This window comes from Mus musculus, chromosome 6 (genome assembly GCF_000001635.26).
Source record: "Mus musculus strain C57BL/6J chromosome 6, GRCm38.p6 C57BL/6J".
Taxonomy (NCBI): Eukaryota; Metazoa; Chordata; class Mammalia; order Rodentia; family Muridae; genus Mus; species Mus musculus.
Genome location: NC_000072.6, coordinates 52241165 through 52258614, shown reverse-complemented (window position 1 = coordinate 52258614; position 17450 = coordinate 52241165). Strand labels below are relative to the sequence as shown.

At 48.3% G+C, this 17450-nt stretch overlaps 1 protein-coding gene and 2 long non-coding RNA genes across 3 annotated transcripts; 1 reads left to right on the top strand and 2 right to left on the bottom strand.

The window, feature by feature from the left end:
- Nucleotides 1-8845: 8845 nt before the first annotated feature.
- Hoxa11os (homeobox A11, opposite strand) lies at nt 8846-13372 on the bottom strand. Its single transcript, NR_015348.1, has 5 exons — nt 12799-13372; nt 12415-12630; nt 12084-12300; nt 11807-11952; nt 8846-9531 (listed from the first exon to the last, which is right to left on the bottom strand). It is a non-coding gene; the product is annotated as a homeobox A11, opposite strand (long non-coding RNA).
- Nucleotides 12805-16510, top strand: Hoxa11 (homeobox A11). Its single transcript, NM_010450.3, has 2 exons — nt 12805-13604; nt 15023-16510. The coding sequence occupies exons 1-2, from the start codon at nt 12896-12898 to the stop codon at nt 15253-15255; spliced, it is 942 nt and encodes a 313-aa protein (NP_034580.1). The 5' UTR covers nt 12805-12895; the 3' UTR covers nt 15256-16510.
- On the bottom strand, nt 14102-15380 carry LOC115490410. The gene is made up of 2 exons (XR_003956437.1): nt 15294-15380; nt 14102-15173 (listed from the first exon to the last, which is right to left on the bottom strand). It is a non-coding gene; the product is annotated as an uncharacterized LOC115490410 (long non-coding RNA).
- Nucleotides 16511-17450: the final 940 nt, after the last annotated feature.

Sequence of the window (17450 nt, the reverse complement as noted above, 5' to 3'; positions counted from 1 at the left end):
TCTCAAATCTTGTAAGTATTTATGTGACCATTATATTTTAGGACACTGTGTTAGATGGTAATCTGAAAACTGGTTACAGAAACAAAGGCTGTTTCCACGCAGCTGGTCCAGCACCCTCCCCTTTGCATGTTAAGTGCCTGCTCAGGTAAACCTTATTGAAATCCCTGCCATTGTTCCTTCTGGAAATGTTTCAGGTAGAGGCTTAGAAGGGGGAAAGGCACTGAATTGTTTATTTGAACTATTGCTAAAAAGGGAGATGAGAGGAGAGAGAACGCTCATCCAAGGATCTATTGTTTTGATAGTAAATCTGGCCAGCTAAACCCTTGAGGTTACAAGAGAACCCTGGGTGGGTAAGGAGCTTCTGGAAATACCTTTCAATTGCTTACAACAAACATGGTGGATTAACCAACACTGTCAAAGGATTTTTCCACAGGATTTGTTGTAATTTTTGAAGTGTTTAAATCTCACCAAATAATACGAAGAATTCACTTTATGCCCCTTCTCCTGGAAGGTCCCACCCTAGTATGGATTTCTCCTAAAACATACTCTTTCTTTAAATTTTTTAAATTGGCATTTTCCAATACTTGTTAAACATTTTGCTAGGGACATCATTTTCCTTTTTTACTTAGAAAAAAAAACCTCAAAATGGAAACCCGTTCTCCCAAAATATTTAGATGTCTGCATTCTATATTTTAATTTACTAAAGGATTAGTATTTTTTTTTTCTTGTTTACTGTGTTAGGAGACTGCAGTAGAAAGTTTAGGGACTCATCGTCACAGCACATTTTAAATCAAGCAGTAATTTCAGTTCACACATTCGTTCTGTTCATATTCACTGTAAATGCTATCTTGTAAATAAAGACATTCAGCACACTGTGAAAATGTATTTGTGCACCTGCTTTTTAAATACTTCCACTAAAAATGAAAAATTAGATCTGTAGATAGTGGTATTAGCTCTGTTAATGAAATAATCACTGCCATTAAAATCTGAAGGAAACACTCCGAGTTACTTTTCTACGCGGAACTTGAACTGCACAAAAACTAAACAAGCAGGTTTGTTTTACACAAGCCAAGGACCAGTCTTTTATTATTATTATTGTTCAGGTTTTTCTAAATTTTTTATGAGAAGAGGAAAAAAATCTCACATAACTAAAAGCTCACAACTGAAAAGGTTTCGAGGAGATGAAAGTGTTAGGTGTTCTGAAAGGGAGAGAAAGGAAAGGAGGGAGGGAGAGAGAGGAGGTTCCCAGACTCCCTGTGGCAAATGAAAACCAGTTGTTGAGTATCAGCAATGCCTAGACTGTCGTATTTTAAAATCTGCTCTTAAGTCTGCATGTGACTGAAAGGACAGGTTTTTGGTATTTGTTGAAATGACAGGACTAGGAAAGGCCTTAAACCTTGACCTTGACGAAAAAAGACAATTTGTGACCTTGACTTTTGACAGCTCATGAATTGGTCTCAGCCAGATTCGTAGATCAAGGGCGCCACCTCGTGTTGACAAGCTTCCTTGACGTTCTTCAGCTTCAAGGGAACTGAGCTCTGACTTGACTTGTTTTAAAGGTTTAGTAGTCATATTTTTTTTTTTTGCTCCAAAAGGAGAATATTTGAATATATGTAAATTATACATGTGCTTGTATATATGTGAATATAATATATGTTTATACATGTATTTGCATATCAGTGTTTGTGTGCTTGTGTACATAATTGTAGAATTTGTACAGATATTATTAATTGCTGACGAGTGAAGATACTGTAATTTAAGCCGATTTCTAGACTTGGGGTACAAAATGCTCCTTATGCGGTGAATTTTGCTTCCTTTCTTTAATGGCCAACTTTAATCTGTCCTCACAGCAGCTCGCCGTGCATCAGATTTCTACAGATCTGTTTTAAAGCTGTACATGTTTGTTACAGTCCAAGACGTGTTCTTAAATAACCATTCACTCCCAGCCCTCACCCTCCAAGGTGGTCTGTGACCTTAATTAGAATTATCTGGGAATCTTTACGGCAAATTAAAAAGTCTCACATACCTTCCTAACTCTAGAGTTCTAGAGTTACATTTCAGAAATTCAAAGCAATCCACCTCTCTAAGAAGTCAGTAGGAGAACTTAAATATTTCATCTACAAAATGATCACAATACGGACACAGAAGAAAACTATTCTAGACAGCTCAGAGCTGATTGTTGCCCCATAATGGTGTGCAATCTTATATTGATACTTGCACACCATTTGTTTTGTAGAAGAAATAAATATACTTAATATCAACAACCACTATCAAAACTATATTAACAACCAGTATTATAGCTATTGTTTATTGGCCCCCAACAGCACAGGAGATATTGTGTTCAGAGTCATAAATTATACAATATGTTTATGTATTTAATATACAAGTGGGATAATGTGGGGTTTTGTTTTTGTTTTTTGTTTTTGCCAAATCCTTTGTGCGTGCACACATACACACACATATTAAAATGTTGAAGGAACCAGTAGCTTTGGAATTTGGGTTTTCAGCTGCAGATTAATTTTACCTTTATGTCAGGAGACAATAATAGTGAATGGGAGAACTGAATTTATCATTTGTTGGAAAATATTGGCTTGTTACAATCCCAGATGATGGAAACATCTCCTGCCTTTCTTGAAGACTTACAAAGACTTGAAAACAAGAGCTTCTTTATGTCTTTCTAGATGAAGAATTATGGGGGAAAAGATGTAAAGCTGCTTAAACAAACAAAAAAAATGGCCCTGAAATATACATGTCAGATGATCTTGTAAAGAGTAATCTTTTTGCTACCCTGAGGATTGCCAACCATCTGTGGAAACATATGAAGATAACTGCTTCAGACTCAGCACCCAGCACCTTGTGTTACAGCATCATTTCCAAATGAACTACCATCCAGCAACATTAATGGCATCTCCAAAATGTTTAAAATATTGGAAATTCCCCTCCAAGTTGGTTCAAACACTGTTTGTGAACTGCTCCAAATAGGACTCTTCTGGAGATAGGAGATATTTTTCTTTAGATGTAAGACATCTTCTGAACCTACGGCCTAGGGAAGAGCTAACAGCAGCTCTGCAGATGGAATACTGCCCCTTTGGAAAGTCACCACTACTGCAGTTCTGGGTAAAGTCTCTCTCTCTCTCTCTCTCTCTCTCTCTCTCTCTCTCTCTCTCTCTCTCTCTCTCCCTCCCTCCCTCCCTCCCTCCCTCCCTCCCTCCCTCCTTCCTTCCCTCCCTCCCTCCCCAGAAGATGTCAGGGTGCCCCTCCCTTTAGTTCTGACATGGTTGTTGACAGTGCCAATCTCAGATAACTCCCTTCTTATTTAAAATAGACATGGCATGGATTTACAGATTAGTTGAGGTGGTTATGGATTATAATCACTTCTTAGATATTTTTATTTTTTTATTTTATTATTGTTGTTGATGGTGGTGTTTTATTTTGTTTTCTGAGATACAGTTTCTTTGTCCTGGAACTCACTCTGTAGACCAGGATGGTCTCGAACTCAGAAATTCACCTGCCTGGTCTCCAGAGTGCTGGGGTTAATGGAATATGCTACCATGACTGGAGACTTCTTTATTTTTAAATAGTAACCAGCCTAAAACTTTTTGAACAAGACAGTCAGGAGAACATTGGCCTCCTCCTGAAAAACAAAACAAAAAATAAACAAAAAACGCCAACAAAAACTCCTAAAAGCACAGGAATAATAACGCAGACACTGGTCCATGAATAATGATGTTGAAAATATCATTCAAGTATTTTTTCTAAAAAGGAAACTTTCTGAATAAAAATTATAAACATGGAACTTGAAAAAACGACCTTTTCCATCTGCTCCCAATACTGTCAGATTTATTAAGTAACTTTAAGTGGACGGTTGTAAAACGTCACTATGCATTTCACTAAGTATTTATGCCTGATGCCGAACTGAGGCCAATGGTTGTTTTTTGTTTTGTTTTGTTTTGGTTTTTTTTAATTAATGTACGATTTCAAAATCAAACGAACTTAGAGACAAAGGGGGAAAATATCATTTAAAAATACTCAACTTAATTTAAATGTTTTGCTAGAGATTCCCCGGAAGGCAGTGAAATTCAGCTGAGTAGATGTATTTGTATACGAATAATAGCCAGATCATAGATAAGTACAGAGTGCTCGATGCTGAGTGTTTGGGTGGGTGAAGGTGCAGCATCTCTTTTCCTCTCAGTGAATCCCTGGGTTAGGAGCTGTGAGGAACGTTGCCCTGGAGCACTAATCCCCTGATGGGGGTCCATAGGCGCCCTTCTGGGCTTGTGAACCTCTACTGAAGAGACTCTAGGGGGTTGCTGATTTATGTGCATTCCTTTAAACTTGATCGATGCATAGCAGCAGCCCGAGACCTGGAGAATCAGGGAACTGTGCAGCGAGTTGCTTGCATCCCATTTTTCATAAGCAAAGATGCGCCCTATCTAAAAGGCCCGGCGAGATTTATGCCTGCCTGGGTTTTAGACAGGCACGCTAATTAAGTTTTCATCTGCACGGCCGCCGGGTAAATAAAATCGGGCTTCGTTCTTTATGAAAATTACTACTCAGTCCTCACGCATCTACCGAGAGCCGACGAATGCCTGAGAGGTGCCTGCTATGTAAAATGTTATTATAAAAGAAAGGTGATGCTTGCGCAGAAAAATTCCAACGAGAAAGCAGCCAAGGCTTTGCCACAGTCCATTTCGTTTCTATCCGGCTCTGCTGCAGAGCTGAACCCACGCGGCAGAAATAATTTCACCGGTGTCTAACATCTTTAAACTTCTGTGGGCCGTCGAGAGTCGAGGGCCTACCCCGGTGCAAGGGTGTTGGCAAGTGAGAGCAACGTAGCCGTGGACTCAGAGGGATGCCGGGTGTCGCGTCTGTTGGGGACAGGACACCCCTGCTCAAGATGGAGGCCCGGAATTTGCCCTGGCCCACCCGGCTCCGACGGCATGAGGACGGCAGACAGAAGAGCCGCAGGATCGCGGCGGAGGTCGCTGAGATGTGATCAGCAGCTCGTGCTACGTGGACACAGAATGGCCGCGGACACGCGCTGTGAGCCGCCCGGAGTCTCGGGCTGACGTCACCGCGGGCCTCGCAGGCCTCCCCGGGCTCCAGGCATTATTTGCTGAGAACGGGCGACCGAGGCGAAGGTTTTGTGAGGGTGCCCCCTTCTCCGCCCCGCCCCTCTGTCCCCAGGAGAATAATCGGGTACTTAATCTCTCCTGGCCTTAATTCCTGGCTGCGTGGAAGGTGGTTTTGCAACGGGAAATAAAGCTTGACAGGAGCATTTTCTCGAAAAGAGGTTTTTGAGACTGGCTGAAAAGACATCGCGATTTGCTGTCCCCAACACTTAAATCTTGGGAGCCTGGAGCTGAGCGAAAGGAAGCCAGGAGAGCCAGGAACAGGCTCTACCTGGGCAGGGAAGCAGCCTCGGGACGCGTGGTCCCCGAGCATCTGCCGCCTGAAGTCTGAGGACAGGACCCGGCGCGCCGGAGCTTAGTACCGCCCGGGGCCTGCCTGGCACCGTGAAACACCCAGGGCCTGGCCGAGAGCAGCTGGATCTAGGACGAGAAGAGAGCCTTGGGAAGCCCGGTGTAGCCCTGACTTCTGCCCTGGGGAGGGGGATAGGTAGGTGGCGAAAGTCTGCTTGGGGCTTTGTTTCTTGGCCAAGAGCCCGTGGTCCCGCACGGAAACACGAGGGGGAATGGAGGTGACGCTAGGCGTGCGTGGACTGTCTGCTATTGGGTGGCAGAGGCCGGAGACAGCCGAGGTTGGAGACAGCCGAGTCCTCCTCCTGTTCTTCGCTCTTTCCACCATAAAGGTCAAGTCCTCGGCGCCACCGCCTTCTTCACGGTCAGGGCCGCCTGAGAAAGAAGCCGCCACGACTACAGAAAAGCACAGGACACGTAATTGGCCAGGCCATCACTCTTGTTGCAAGCGTGCCTTGGTAGCCTGAGCCTGAGCACCGGGCAAGATTCTTTCTTACTTTTCAATTCCCTTTATCCCCGTCCTCTTTTGAAAGAAGGGAGTCTTTGAAGCTAAGGATAGCCCAAGCTATGCCTTTATAACGGAAAGGCAGAAACTGCCCCTGCACGGAAGATTTCTGAGCCCGCGGGGACTTATTCAGAGCAAGAATAGACGTTAGCTGTCCAGAATAGATGTTAGCTGAATCGAAGTTCTGGCCCGATAGGAGCAGCAGCTCCGCCGGCCTGGCGGCTAGGATTCGGATATGAAAATAAAGATCCTTCTGGGGTCATCCAGTCCAGACTGGATTTTTCAGGTCTTTGGTGAGACTCTTAATGCCCTTCTACCTAAATCTACTTTAAAGGAGGTGAACAACGTAAAACTTTAAAGGGGATGCCAATGTAAAACCCCTTGATTCCTGCCGCCTCTCCCCCAGCCCCTCATTGTACTCCACGGGACAGAGAATTCCTCTATGTCTGCCAGCAGCGGGTCAGAGCATCAGGCCTAGCAGTAAACACATAGCTTAAGACTAGTGAGCCACTGACTCTAACACTCAAAGTGAACCAAAAGAAACTTGCCAATTATCATTTCCTTTTTCAACGGGGGTGTGGGTAGGGAAGCTGGGCTTCTCCCCCCAAGAGCTGTGGTAAGGAGACACAGGAGGAAGGGCAGCAGGGAATCCAGAATTGCCTGGCAAGGTGAATGGGGGGCTCCTAGGACAGGGATCTTCCTGTAGGCTTGGAGAGAATTGAGGCACTTCTTTGATTTCTAATGTAGGCTGCCACCAGTGGTGAGCAGAGGTGGGGCTCTTCTAGGAGACATTTGTAATTTACCCCCCCCCCAGGCTGTCTGCAAAGACTCAGCTTAGGGATGGAACCCAAAGACCAGGGACAACCATCTGGCTGTGCTCCTTTGTCCTCTTTGTAAGTGAAGACACACACACACACACACACACACACACACGCAGCTGAGGAGACCACCCCACCCCCCTCTTAAGTTGAAGCTGCTTCGGGGAATGAGAGGATATAAAGAATATAAGAAGATAGCTATTGGGAACTGGGGTGTCACCGTTCAACGTTTTCCTCACCCTACTCCAACCCACTCTATAGGAAAAAAAAAATCAAATCTTCTCTAATGAGTCAGCAACCATAAACATAAAAATAGTTCTCAAGTAACCCCTCCCTCCTCCGGTCAACTTGAAACTCACCAAACTAAATGATAACCAGATTGTTTAGGTGATGGAGGCCCTAAGCTGAGCTCTCCTGCTCTACCCTCCGATGGCCAGAAGGATATGGGCTTGCTCAAATGTCTAGGGGCAAGGGATAGTAATTGGACCCACTAGTCAGGCTAAGAATCAACTGTTGAGGTCAAGTTCAAGGTATTACTACCTGTTCTCTTTCGGTAGAGAGCAGGTAGGCCAGCTCAGGAGAGGGTTGGTTCCTTGACAAATATGTGTGTGTGTGTGTGTGTGTGTGTGTGTGTGTGTGTGTGTGTGTGTGTGTGTATCCCTGTCTCCACCTACTAGGGATAAGGGGATCCCCTGATATTTTACCCAAGTATAAAGTGATGGATTGGACATTATCTGCCAGTAAGCAAATCTTTGAAGACAAATACTTGGAGATCTTTGGGACATTCCATGCAATCCCTCTCCTTGGCTTGCCACTGTGGAGGAAAGGCATACTGCAAAGACACCTCCTACTTTGAAGGAGAAAGTACTTAAATGGAGGTCAGGCCTCCAGTCTGTCCTGGGGAGAGTTCTGGTTCTGTAGTTATCTCACCAATGACCCTCACTAGTCAGTTCTCACGCCTAGGTACAATATGACACTAGTGTTCAGTTCAGCTTTATAAATACAATGCAATATTTTGGGACAGAGGAAAGTAAGGCTAGGGACAGCAGAAAGAGGCAAAATATTTATGGTGCTTTAATCAATCCACTGAAAAGCAACTCTAGTTGATTGAGAGCAAGACTTGATCAGCCTGGTGGGTCCAACCCATCCCAGGCTAGCTACTTGTTGTGATTCCTCAGAGTGGAATAGAAACAGGTGGTCTCAGAAAAAGAACAAGTGTTCCTGGGGGCGGGAGAAGGAGGAGGAAGAAGAGGAGGCAGACAAGGAGGAGGTGGAGGAGGAGGAGGAGGAGGAGGAGGAGGAGGAGGAGGAGGAGGAGGAGGAGGAGAAGGATGTACTTAGAATGTAGTATCCATTGAAAAAGGTAAGAAATCCAGTTCAGATCTCTGGTGAAGACCTCTTTCTTTAAACCTGTGTAGTAGTTTCCTGCCAGGGAACACATCAGCTCTTTCTGAGTCAAGGAGAGACATCAGAAAAGGCAGGAGAAAGCCTAAGAAAGGATAGATGGGAAAAGTCAAGATGGGAGACAAATGGGGCAGGAGGAACAGCCTGGGAACAAAACAGGCTTTGAGGAGGATCTGGAGAGTGGTTGGATATTCACGCTATGCTGATCCTTCCAGGAACTGCACTGGGTATTTCCAATGGATGCCCAGGAGTTAGAGGAGTTAGAGATAGCTGGCCTCCAACCACCCCCTTTGACAGATGGTGGTTGATGGAAGGAGTTGATGCTAGGAAGCCCAGAGTCAAGAAGTGCTTATGGTTGCCCATGTGACTCTTTCTAGTCTCCCTTGAAGTGGCATAATGCTAAGGAGCCTAGCAACTGATAGCGGTCCATCTCAAGGCTCTTGAATGGCTGTGTTGGAACCTGGCCTGGATCAGACAATCTGGCCACAAGGCCTTCCATTGCCTTTCTACAAATACACGATTCCTCAAAAGCTATAATCACTCTAGGCAGCTTTCCCCGAGGCTCCCCAACTACTGCTCATACATCTCCGACTGCAAGGAAAATCAAATTCAGCAGAGGCACCTGAATACACTTTATTCTGGTATTCTATCTCAGAAGGAGAGTGCAGCCAGCGCAAGGTGCCTGAATCTCTCTCCCTCCCTCCCTTCTTGGTACTTTTAGCCCGGCGGGAGGAAAACAGCAGCCACCCCAGCCGCTGTGGACACTAGCATATACCCTTTAGGACCAAATCAAAAGAAACCTCCGAAAAGGGTTGGTTTGTTCTGCCGATCAAATCTCCTTTCAGCCCGACCGAGGCTTAAATCGTTGGCCACCTCCAAATGCTGCGCCGCTGGGGGTGTGGGGGCGAGCCTCGGCAAGGCCCTAAGGGGGTCTGCCTAGACCTTGAAGTTCGGGAAAACGAGGGGAGGTTGAACCGGCTCCCTCCCTTCTTTACAGACACACACGCACCGTCAGGCCGCGGCCACTTCCTGCCTTTGTTTTTCTTCCTCCAAACATTTTTGGCCTCTTGCATTAGCCGCCTTAGGGCTCCGGGCGACGATTAAAAGAAATAAACGTTGAAGAGCGTTTTCTGGAGACAGCCCCGTGCTGTGGAGTTCTTGAGAAAAAGCAGCTCCTGGGAAACCAATGTCCAGGGCCAATGTCATAGCCTTGCCGGAAGCCGCCTCTTCTAGAAATGGAACTCGGACTTGGCCTTTTGGTGTGCTCTTATCCCTAGTTGGGTCTTCCCCAGATCCTGGTGGGCTGAAATCAACCTTGGGCCTCCTGGAAAGCCAAAGAACCAGTTAAGCTCAAAGCAAAGTGAAAACCAAGGACCCTCAGAGACCTCCCTTTCTTCCTCCAGATTTGGTCCGAACCTCAGGGCTGCTCGCACCTTGTACCCTGATGCATGACTGAAGAACATTCACACTACCAGGGCCAAGCAGGCAAAGCGGCTACTATTGAGCAGCCTTAGGGATCTGAGCATCCATTTCTTCTCTCTGCTTAAGAGAACTAAACGCAATCGGCATCTCCAGGCCATCCGCCTCCCCCCCACCCCCATCAAAAGCCTTTCCCTCATCCATCTTCATCGCAGCGCCCCCACACGCTCCCTTCGAGGATGCCCCTCTGGGCACCCCTCTTCTGTAGAGCCTGTCGAATTGCTCTGTCAGCCTCTGTGGGGCTCCTTCTTCTTCCGCAGTCTTTGCTCGGGAATTTGTCTTGTCTCCTGCTGACACCCATGGGATACAGACCTGCCGGCTCCTATTCAATTAGCCCTCCCCGAGAACCTAGGAAGCACTGGCTGTGCAGAACACTGCACAGTGCCGCACCGACCTTTCTGTGGGTACCCCTTCTCCCTGGCATCCCGGGAAGTCGAGTTAATTATGAGAGAAGCTGCCATGTAGTCAGGGGAGGCGGCCTGGCGTCCCCCGCGGCTGAGCCACCTCGGGCCCCACTGCTCAGGCACAAGCTGAAGTTGACTGCCAAAACTGCTATAAAACCACAGGTCTGTCTAGAACTGTTTTCGGTTCTCCTAGACGCCCCCGGGTTCAATTATGGTCTTAAAAGCCCTAATGCAAGTGCAAGAATTTGTTTGCCTTCACCCAGGGGCGGGGCGAGCCCTGCAATGGTGGCGCCTTTGTTATAGCAAAGTCACTGAAACCCTTCATGCATTCCTTTTGTTCGAGGGAAGGGGTATTGAGGACTGGGTGGGCTGCTGAAGAAAGTTTGAGGTAGCAAAACCAACCCAGAGAGCTGTTCTTGTAAGGCCTTTTGCAAGCCCACCTCCCTTTTCTATCCGGATCTCCAGAAAGACAACCGTGAAGAGACAGATATGCTTGCCTCCTTGGTAACTGATAGAAATAGAAGTTTTTGCTGCAGGACCATCCTGTCGTTGTGATCCTCAGCTTTAGAAGACCTGAAGCTACCCTTTCCCAACACCCTCTCTCCCTCCTGAATCTCATGCAAACGCCGTGGCAGTCATCTATGAAGCCACAGTGAACAAATATGTCAAGCTGAAGATGCACAAATAATTTCAAGTTCAGCTCTCAGGGATTTCAAGGGGCATGAAAGTTCCTGCAGCAAATCCTGAATAAAGAGTTCATTAAACCAATGTGTCCGAGTAGCTTGATTTGTGATAAGCAGCCCTTGTAAAAGAGAGGGGGGTTGGAGCCACATAAACATTAATGCTAATAAATTAGTTTACTCCACTACACAGTAATTACTTGATATTATTGATATTTACAGTGGGCATTCATATGCAATGGTGGGTCATTATTTGGAGAAAATACATAACGAGAGTAGTTCTTTTCCAGAGCAATACATGATTAAATTTGTTATTGAGTCAGTTACAGTCAGCTCAGCAATAAATAAATAAATCGATGTTGACACTTAAATACCAAAGATCTTAGCGTTTATACTCTAAATCTCCCCAAGATATGTAAATACCTTTAACTATTTCCTGAATGAGGAAAGGGAAAAAGGTTTTCATTTTTCACTTTTGACTGTTGTGACACCCTAGCACCTTCCAAGAAGGGAGTTGTGGTGAGACCCCTGGTCTGGAGCCCCATCTCTGCTCAATTTGCCTAGCTGTCCTGCGCCCTCTTTTTTCTCTTTCATTTTCCCCTAAGTACATCTTTGGTCTTGCAGAATGGCAGTCGTTATTTTATCTTCTTAATCCCCATTTCCTCCTCGGGAGAAAGCTAAATGCAACTTAGCAGCCAAGGCCTCTTTAGAATTATCTATCTGTACAGCAAGCCTTGCCCTTTTGAGGCATCTCTGTGGCCCAAGGTGCAGGCAGGCAGGAGAGCATCTCTCTTTTCTTTGGCATTGTGCTTCTCCTGTGGGCTAAAGAACAAGAATGATGGGAGCTGTCTCAATTTCTGCCTTGAATATCCTTTGCTTTCACTCTTAGGTTTTGCAAGAAAGAAGAGACTCTTTTCTTAGCCAGGACTCCTTGGGCCAGTACTCCCTCTTTGCCACCCTCCTTTTCCCTCACAGCTCTGAAGCCCTGCAAGCAGCCTGGTGCCCCCCCCCACCCCCACCCCAAGGTGCAGCATACCCAGGAGAAGGCTCCTCAGCGCCTCTAAAACAGCCCAAGGTTCGCCTCAATTGCATGGTTTCCCGATTCGTCAGCTTCAGCAGACCAGGCAGCTTGCGGACCGGTGAGCAGAAGTGCCTCTGGCTCTGAGGAGTCACTCCGAACCCCTACAGGCAGCGAGGAGAAGGGGTTCCTTCAAGGACAGGGTGTGGGGTAAGGAAGTAAGCAGAAAGATACAGGGAAGGTGGAACCCGGGTAAGACGAAGGCCCTTCCGGACAGCGCGGATTATTGACAAACCGCGGAGGGAAGCCGCTTTGCCTGTTGGCGGTTTGGGGACGGAAGGCACTAAAGCGCTTCGGAAGTGACCGTGAATGAGAGCGTGTAATCAAGTCACCGTGCAAATCGGACAAGCCACGAGGCCGGCACATCCGTGCCGGCGAAGCCTGGCCCCAAATGGGGTCCAGCCAGGGTCTGAGGCTGGGGGGCTTCCCAGAGCAAACCTGTGGGAGGGGGGCTGCGAAGAAGGTGCTGAACGTAAGCCTTCGGATAACAGACTCCGGGACCTGAAGCTATACAATTCCGGGCTTTCACCTGGCCACCCCCAGCCCAGAGAGTATCCCTCACCCACCGGGGAGTGGGGGGAGGCGTCAGGAGTTGCGCTCTCTTGCCGCCCTCAGAGCACTCGTGGACCAGGACCATGTAGCTGAGCAAAGGAGAGCTGCCCGGGGGCGCACCCCAGCCTTTCTGCGCGCGGGGAGGCCCCCCAGCCAACATGAGTTACACCGGCGATTACGTGCTTTCGGTGAGAACACCGAGTGACGATCTGTTGCTTCCCCTGAGGTGGCTACAAAGAAAGGAAGCCGAGGAGGGAGGGGAGGGGAAAAAAGGAAAGGGAGGGGGGTTAAAAAAAAAAAAAAGCCGGGACTAGCTCGCGGCTTGTCAATTTCAACATCGGGTCACATGACCAGCACCTCCCTGCTAAGGATGGGGATAGATTTCCACGTCAGCTTACGTCTCCAAATTTCTACTTCACGGATCCGCTTCAAAGAGGCAGCTGCAGTGGAGAATCATGTTAAGCTCGGCTACTGCGGAGAGCCCAAGGTAGCCCAATGATGGATTTTGATGAGCGTGGTCCCTGCTCCTCTAACATGTATTTGCCAAGTTGTACTTACTACGTCTCGGGTCCAGATTTCTCCAGCCTCCCTTCTTTTTTGCCCCAGACCCCGTCTTCGCGCCCAATGACATACTCCTACTCCTCCAACCTGCCCCAGGTCCAACCCGTGCGCGAAGTGACCTTCAGAGAGTACGCCATTGAGCCCGCCACTAAATGGCACCCCCGCGGCAATCTGGCCCACTGCTACTCCGCGGAGGAGCTCGTGCACAGAGACTGTCTGCAGGCGCCCAGCGCGGCCGGCGTGCCTGGCGACGTGCTGGCCAAGAGCTCGGCCAACGTCTACCACCACCCCACCCCCGCCGTCTCGTCCAATTTCTATAGCACGGTGGGCAGGAACGGCGTTCTGCCACAGGCTTTCGACCAGTTTTTCGAGACGGCTTACGGCACCCCGGAAAACCTCGCTTCCTCCGACTACCCCGGGGACAAGAACGCCGAGAAGGGGCCCCAAGCAGCAGCTGCGACCTCCGCTGCGGCGGTGGCGGCGGCGGCCACGGGCGCGCCGGCAACTTCAAGTTCGGACGGCGGCGGTGGCGGCGGCTGTCAGGAGGCGGCGGCGGAGGAGAAGGAGCGACGGCGGCGACCCGAGAGCAGCAGCAGCCCCGAGTCGTCTTCCGGCCACACTGAGGACAAGGCCGGTGGCTCCGGTGCGTATAAAGGCAGCGCCCAGCGCTTTATGAAAGGGGAGTTGGGAATCTAGCGCAGCACCGCTGTTAAATTTTTATATGCTGTTTTATAAGCATATAAGGTTTATGAAGGGCCTTTAGGTTTCCCCCAACAAAACTTTGTTATAAAAGGAGGGATCACGTGGCGAGTGCTGAAATTGGCCGTGAAATACCCACCGGCCAAAGCATGCCTGCAGAAAAAAAAAAAAATACAACTCCCCTTTTTCCTTTTTTCCCTTCTCAGCTCCCAAACTCAACAGCACGATCCCCGCTAGAGACCAGCTCCAGGCTGGGGAGCCGGAGGTGGGCGCCTGTAAATTCCCCCTACAAGGGCTTCAGGAGCCTTTGATAGCGGGGTAATCCGGAGATTTTTATAAAAGCCATGTGTTGCGGCGGGACTCCAGTCCCGGCTGGGATTCAAAGGCATCGGCTGTTTAATGATGGCGCTAAGAGCGCATTTAACAGATAAAGTAGCCCACTTAGCTCAAGCAATATATTAAAAGAAACAAATTAACTTAAATTTGGCCTTTTTGTCCAAAGGAAGCCATTTTCCTCTGGTCCGGTTGCAATTACATGCTGCCTTCTGTTATTCACAATTGTTTTTAAATCAGTCAAAAGTTGTGTGTGTGTGTGTGTGTGTGTGTGTGTGTGTGTGTGTGTGTGTGTGTGTGTGTTTCTTAAAGGTGAGGGTGAACAAATGGATCCTGCCTGAGGCTTAAGGTAGCCTCTCTTTCCTCTACCCTTCCTAAACTAGCATCCCTACCCTGCTGAGGGCCCTCTGGCAGTATGCTGACGGTGTGTACTGAGTGAAGGCCTGGGTAGGGGTTTCCTCTGCCACCTCCCACCTCGAGAGAGCTGGGAGGCTGGCGGAAGAGGCAAGAACTGATCAGAAGTCAGGCTGACAAAGACCCCTCAGCCGCCCCAGATGTTAAGGAGGGCTAAATCATGGCGGCAAGCAGGAAAGCCTGGGGCCAGGATGCATGCCTTTACTGCCTCGGGAACAGGCGGCCCAGGTGCTGAAGGTGAAATGTCCTCGGGCGGCTGTTTGTTTAGTCTGGCGGGGCAAGGAGCAGCCCGCAACCCCCACTTGCCTCCGTTCAAAGCAGTTCAACCAGCGCAAACTCGCCTGTTGCTGTGAGGAGCCTTCCTTTCAGCTCAAGGGGCAGCCTGAGTCCTTTCCCTGGGGGCCTATCTAGTGAGCTGGCTTTTATCTGAAGCCGGCTCCAGACTGCAACTTGTCCCTGACCAGCAATAGAAGCCTGAAGGCAGGGGCCTGGAAAGACTTTGAAAGGGCCTGGATTGGGCCTCCAGACCCTGTGGCCAGACCTTCTCCAATGGGGGTCCTGGGAGAGGGTTGCACCCCTATCGCCCTCTCACTCTTTGCCTCTCTCCTTCCTTAGGTGGCCAACGCACCCGCAAAAAGCGCTGCCCTTATACCAAATACCAGATCCGAGAGCTGGAGCGAGAGTTCTTCTTCAGCGTCTACATCAACAAAGAGAAGCGTCTGCAACTGTCCCGCATGCTCAACCTCACCGACCGTCAAGTCAAAATCTGGTTTCAGAACAGAAGAATGAAGGAAAAAAAGATTAACAGAGACCGGTTACAGTACTACTCAGCTAATCCACTTCTCTAAGGCTCCAGCCTACTGGAATTGGGAGGGGGGCTTCATACATGTGAAATAATATGCAGATTTTGCCCTTGACAAGGTCAAGCCACATTGCGACTTGGAAAAGGGGGGTGATATAGGAGAGAGGAGAGGTTTCCTTATCAGAGATTCGTCCAATAGGAAGGGGGCCTGAAACTCTCTTGGTTCAGATCTCCGTGGTTAAGCTTCCTATTAGTAATTGAATTCTAAGGGTTGTGAATCAACAGAATGAATGGTTTGGGACCCCTGGTGGTTCACTCTTAGAGCCTGCAAAAGCTTTGAGCTGGGTGTGGTCACTGGAGATTGGGCCCCCTGCCAAACCCTAAGGAGGCCACCCGCTCAAGACCCTCTGCACAGAGCCTGCCCACCCCCAGGTCTCCCAAGTCAAGAAACTGTGTGCCCCAAGCCTAGTTCAGCTTGGGGATAGGAGCAGGAGGAAAGGGGATGACTCCTAGAGATTCAGGCTGGGGTTGCTTTCCAAAAGTAATGTGAAAGACAGTTAACCAAAAGGTGGCTGTGAAAAGGGAGAGAGAGTGGGAGGGGGGTGTCCTGGAGGAAGGAGAAACCTATCCAGATGTCATTAATATCATCCCACCACTGATCTGCACCCAAACCTGAGCTCCTAGCAGCCACCTTCTGCAGCCTACCTGGGTTTTCTACCTCCCAATGGTGGTGATGGGTCTTCCATCTCAGAGCTGACTATTCCTAGGGTAGAAGACATTGAAAACTCCAGAGGCTGTGCTGGTTCCTGGCCCCTCAATCTCTACAGGAAATGCCTGCGGAGGGCTACAGTTTGGCAAACTCTTCACCACATTAAGGAAACTTGGATTTGGTGTCTGTCAGGCAGCAGAGCAGCAGGCCTGGCCAGTGGGTCCTTGGCCTTTGGCTGTGAGGGGCTGAAGTTCCCCCCCCCCTCCCAAATCCCTCATTCCTACCCTGCACTCTGTGCTCATCAACTCAGAACTGAGCTTGGAAGCTTCTGGCAATCTTCTAAGAGCCGGAGAGTGATTTGGAGCTATTTTAAAAGATAAATATTATATTATATATATATATTTCCCCGAAGGAACCAAAGCGAATTTTAAGAAGCAATGTAGAGGGGGGGGTGGGGATAATAAAAATATTTAAAGGCTCTATCTGTTTACAGTGTTCCAAGGTTAAACTCGCTCACTGCTAAAATATTTGAATGTATGCTTCATACAGGGATGGTGTTCAAAAGACTGTAAATAAAGAAACCATAACCTACTGTGTTTCAATACTCCTTTCCCTATCCCCATTAGCTGACTTATTTGAGGGTGCTGGGGAGAGTGGTCTGGGGATGGTCTTTTAATCTCTTACAACACTGTGACATTTGGAAAGGGCTGGCATACTGAGAGCCAGACTACTAAGACCTGAGAATGTCCTCTGGGGAGCCAGGCGCTCTCCAAATGAATCTCTTCTGCCTCCCTGCCTTAAGAAATCCCTGGTGGTTCTGTCTGTAGTGAGCGCCTTTGGCCGGCCCTTACTCAACATACATTTCCTATACATTTTAACACAGAGAGAGACAATGGGGCATACCAAGAATAAAAAGGGTAGACATTTGAGTATCGAGTCCTGGTGTGACATTTCTCTCTCCCTGTTCCGCTTTTTCCTGCCAAATGTCTCCCCTCAGCTAGCATCCTTTTAGCAGTAAAAGGGGTGAGTTACCACGCCCCCGAGAGGTGATGGAATCAGGATTGAGCTGCAATTGAAGCTAAGCATAGGAAGCCTGAGGCTATACGTCCTTGTGGAAGGCAGCATATTAGGGATGGGATATGTCAGGGCCTATGGTGTGAGACCTCTCTCCAACTGACCTTAGCTCCGGAGAAGGCCTTGTGGGTAACTGCAATAGCCAATGGCCTAACCCAGGCTAATCTTGCTCACCTCAGGACTGAATAAAAACCCTCTGGGTGTACCTTGTGAGTCCTTTCAGCATGAGAGATCTGGCTCTAGGTACCAAGGCAGAGCTAGGAGTCTCTCGGGAACCTCTAAGAGTGCTTCCTCTCCAGCTTCCTCTCGGTCCCCTTGGGCAAGGAAAGATACGGACTCGGTCTTTGTTTGCTGCCTTTGAACTTCTGCCTTAAATTTGGACATCACCCATAACCTTGAGGGGCAGGGCAGAAAGGACAGAGCCTTTTGTTGCCCACCCCACCCTCTTTCAGCCACCC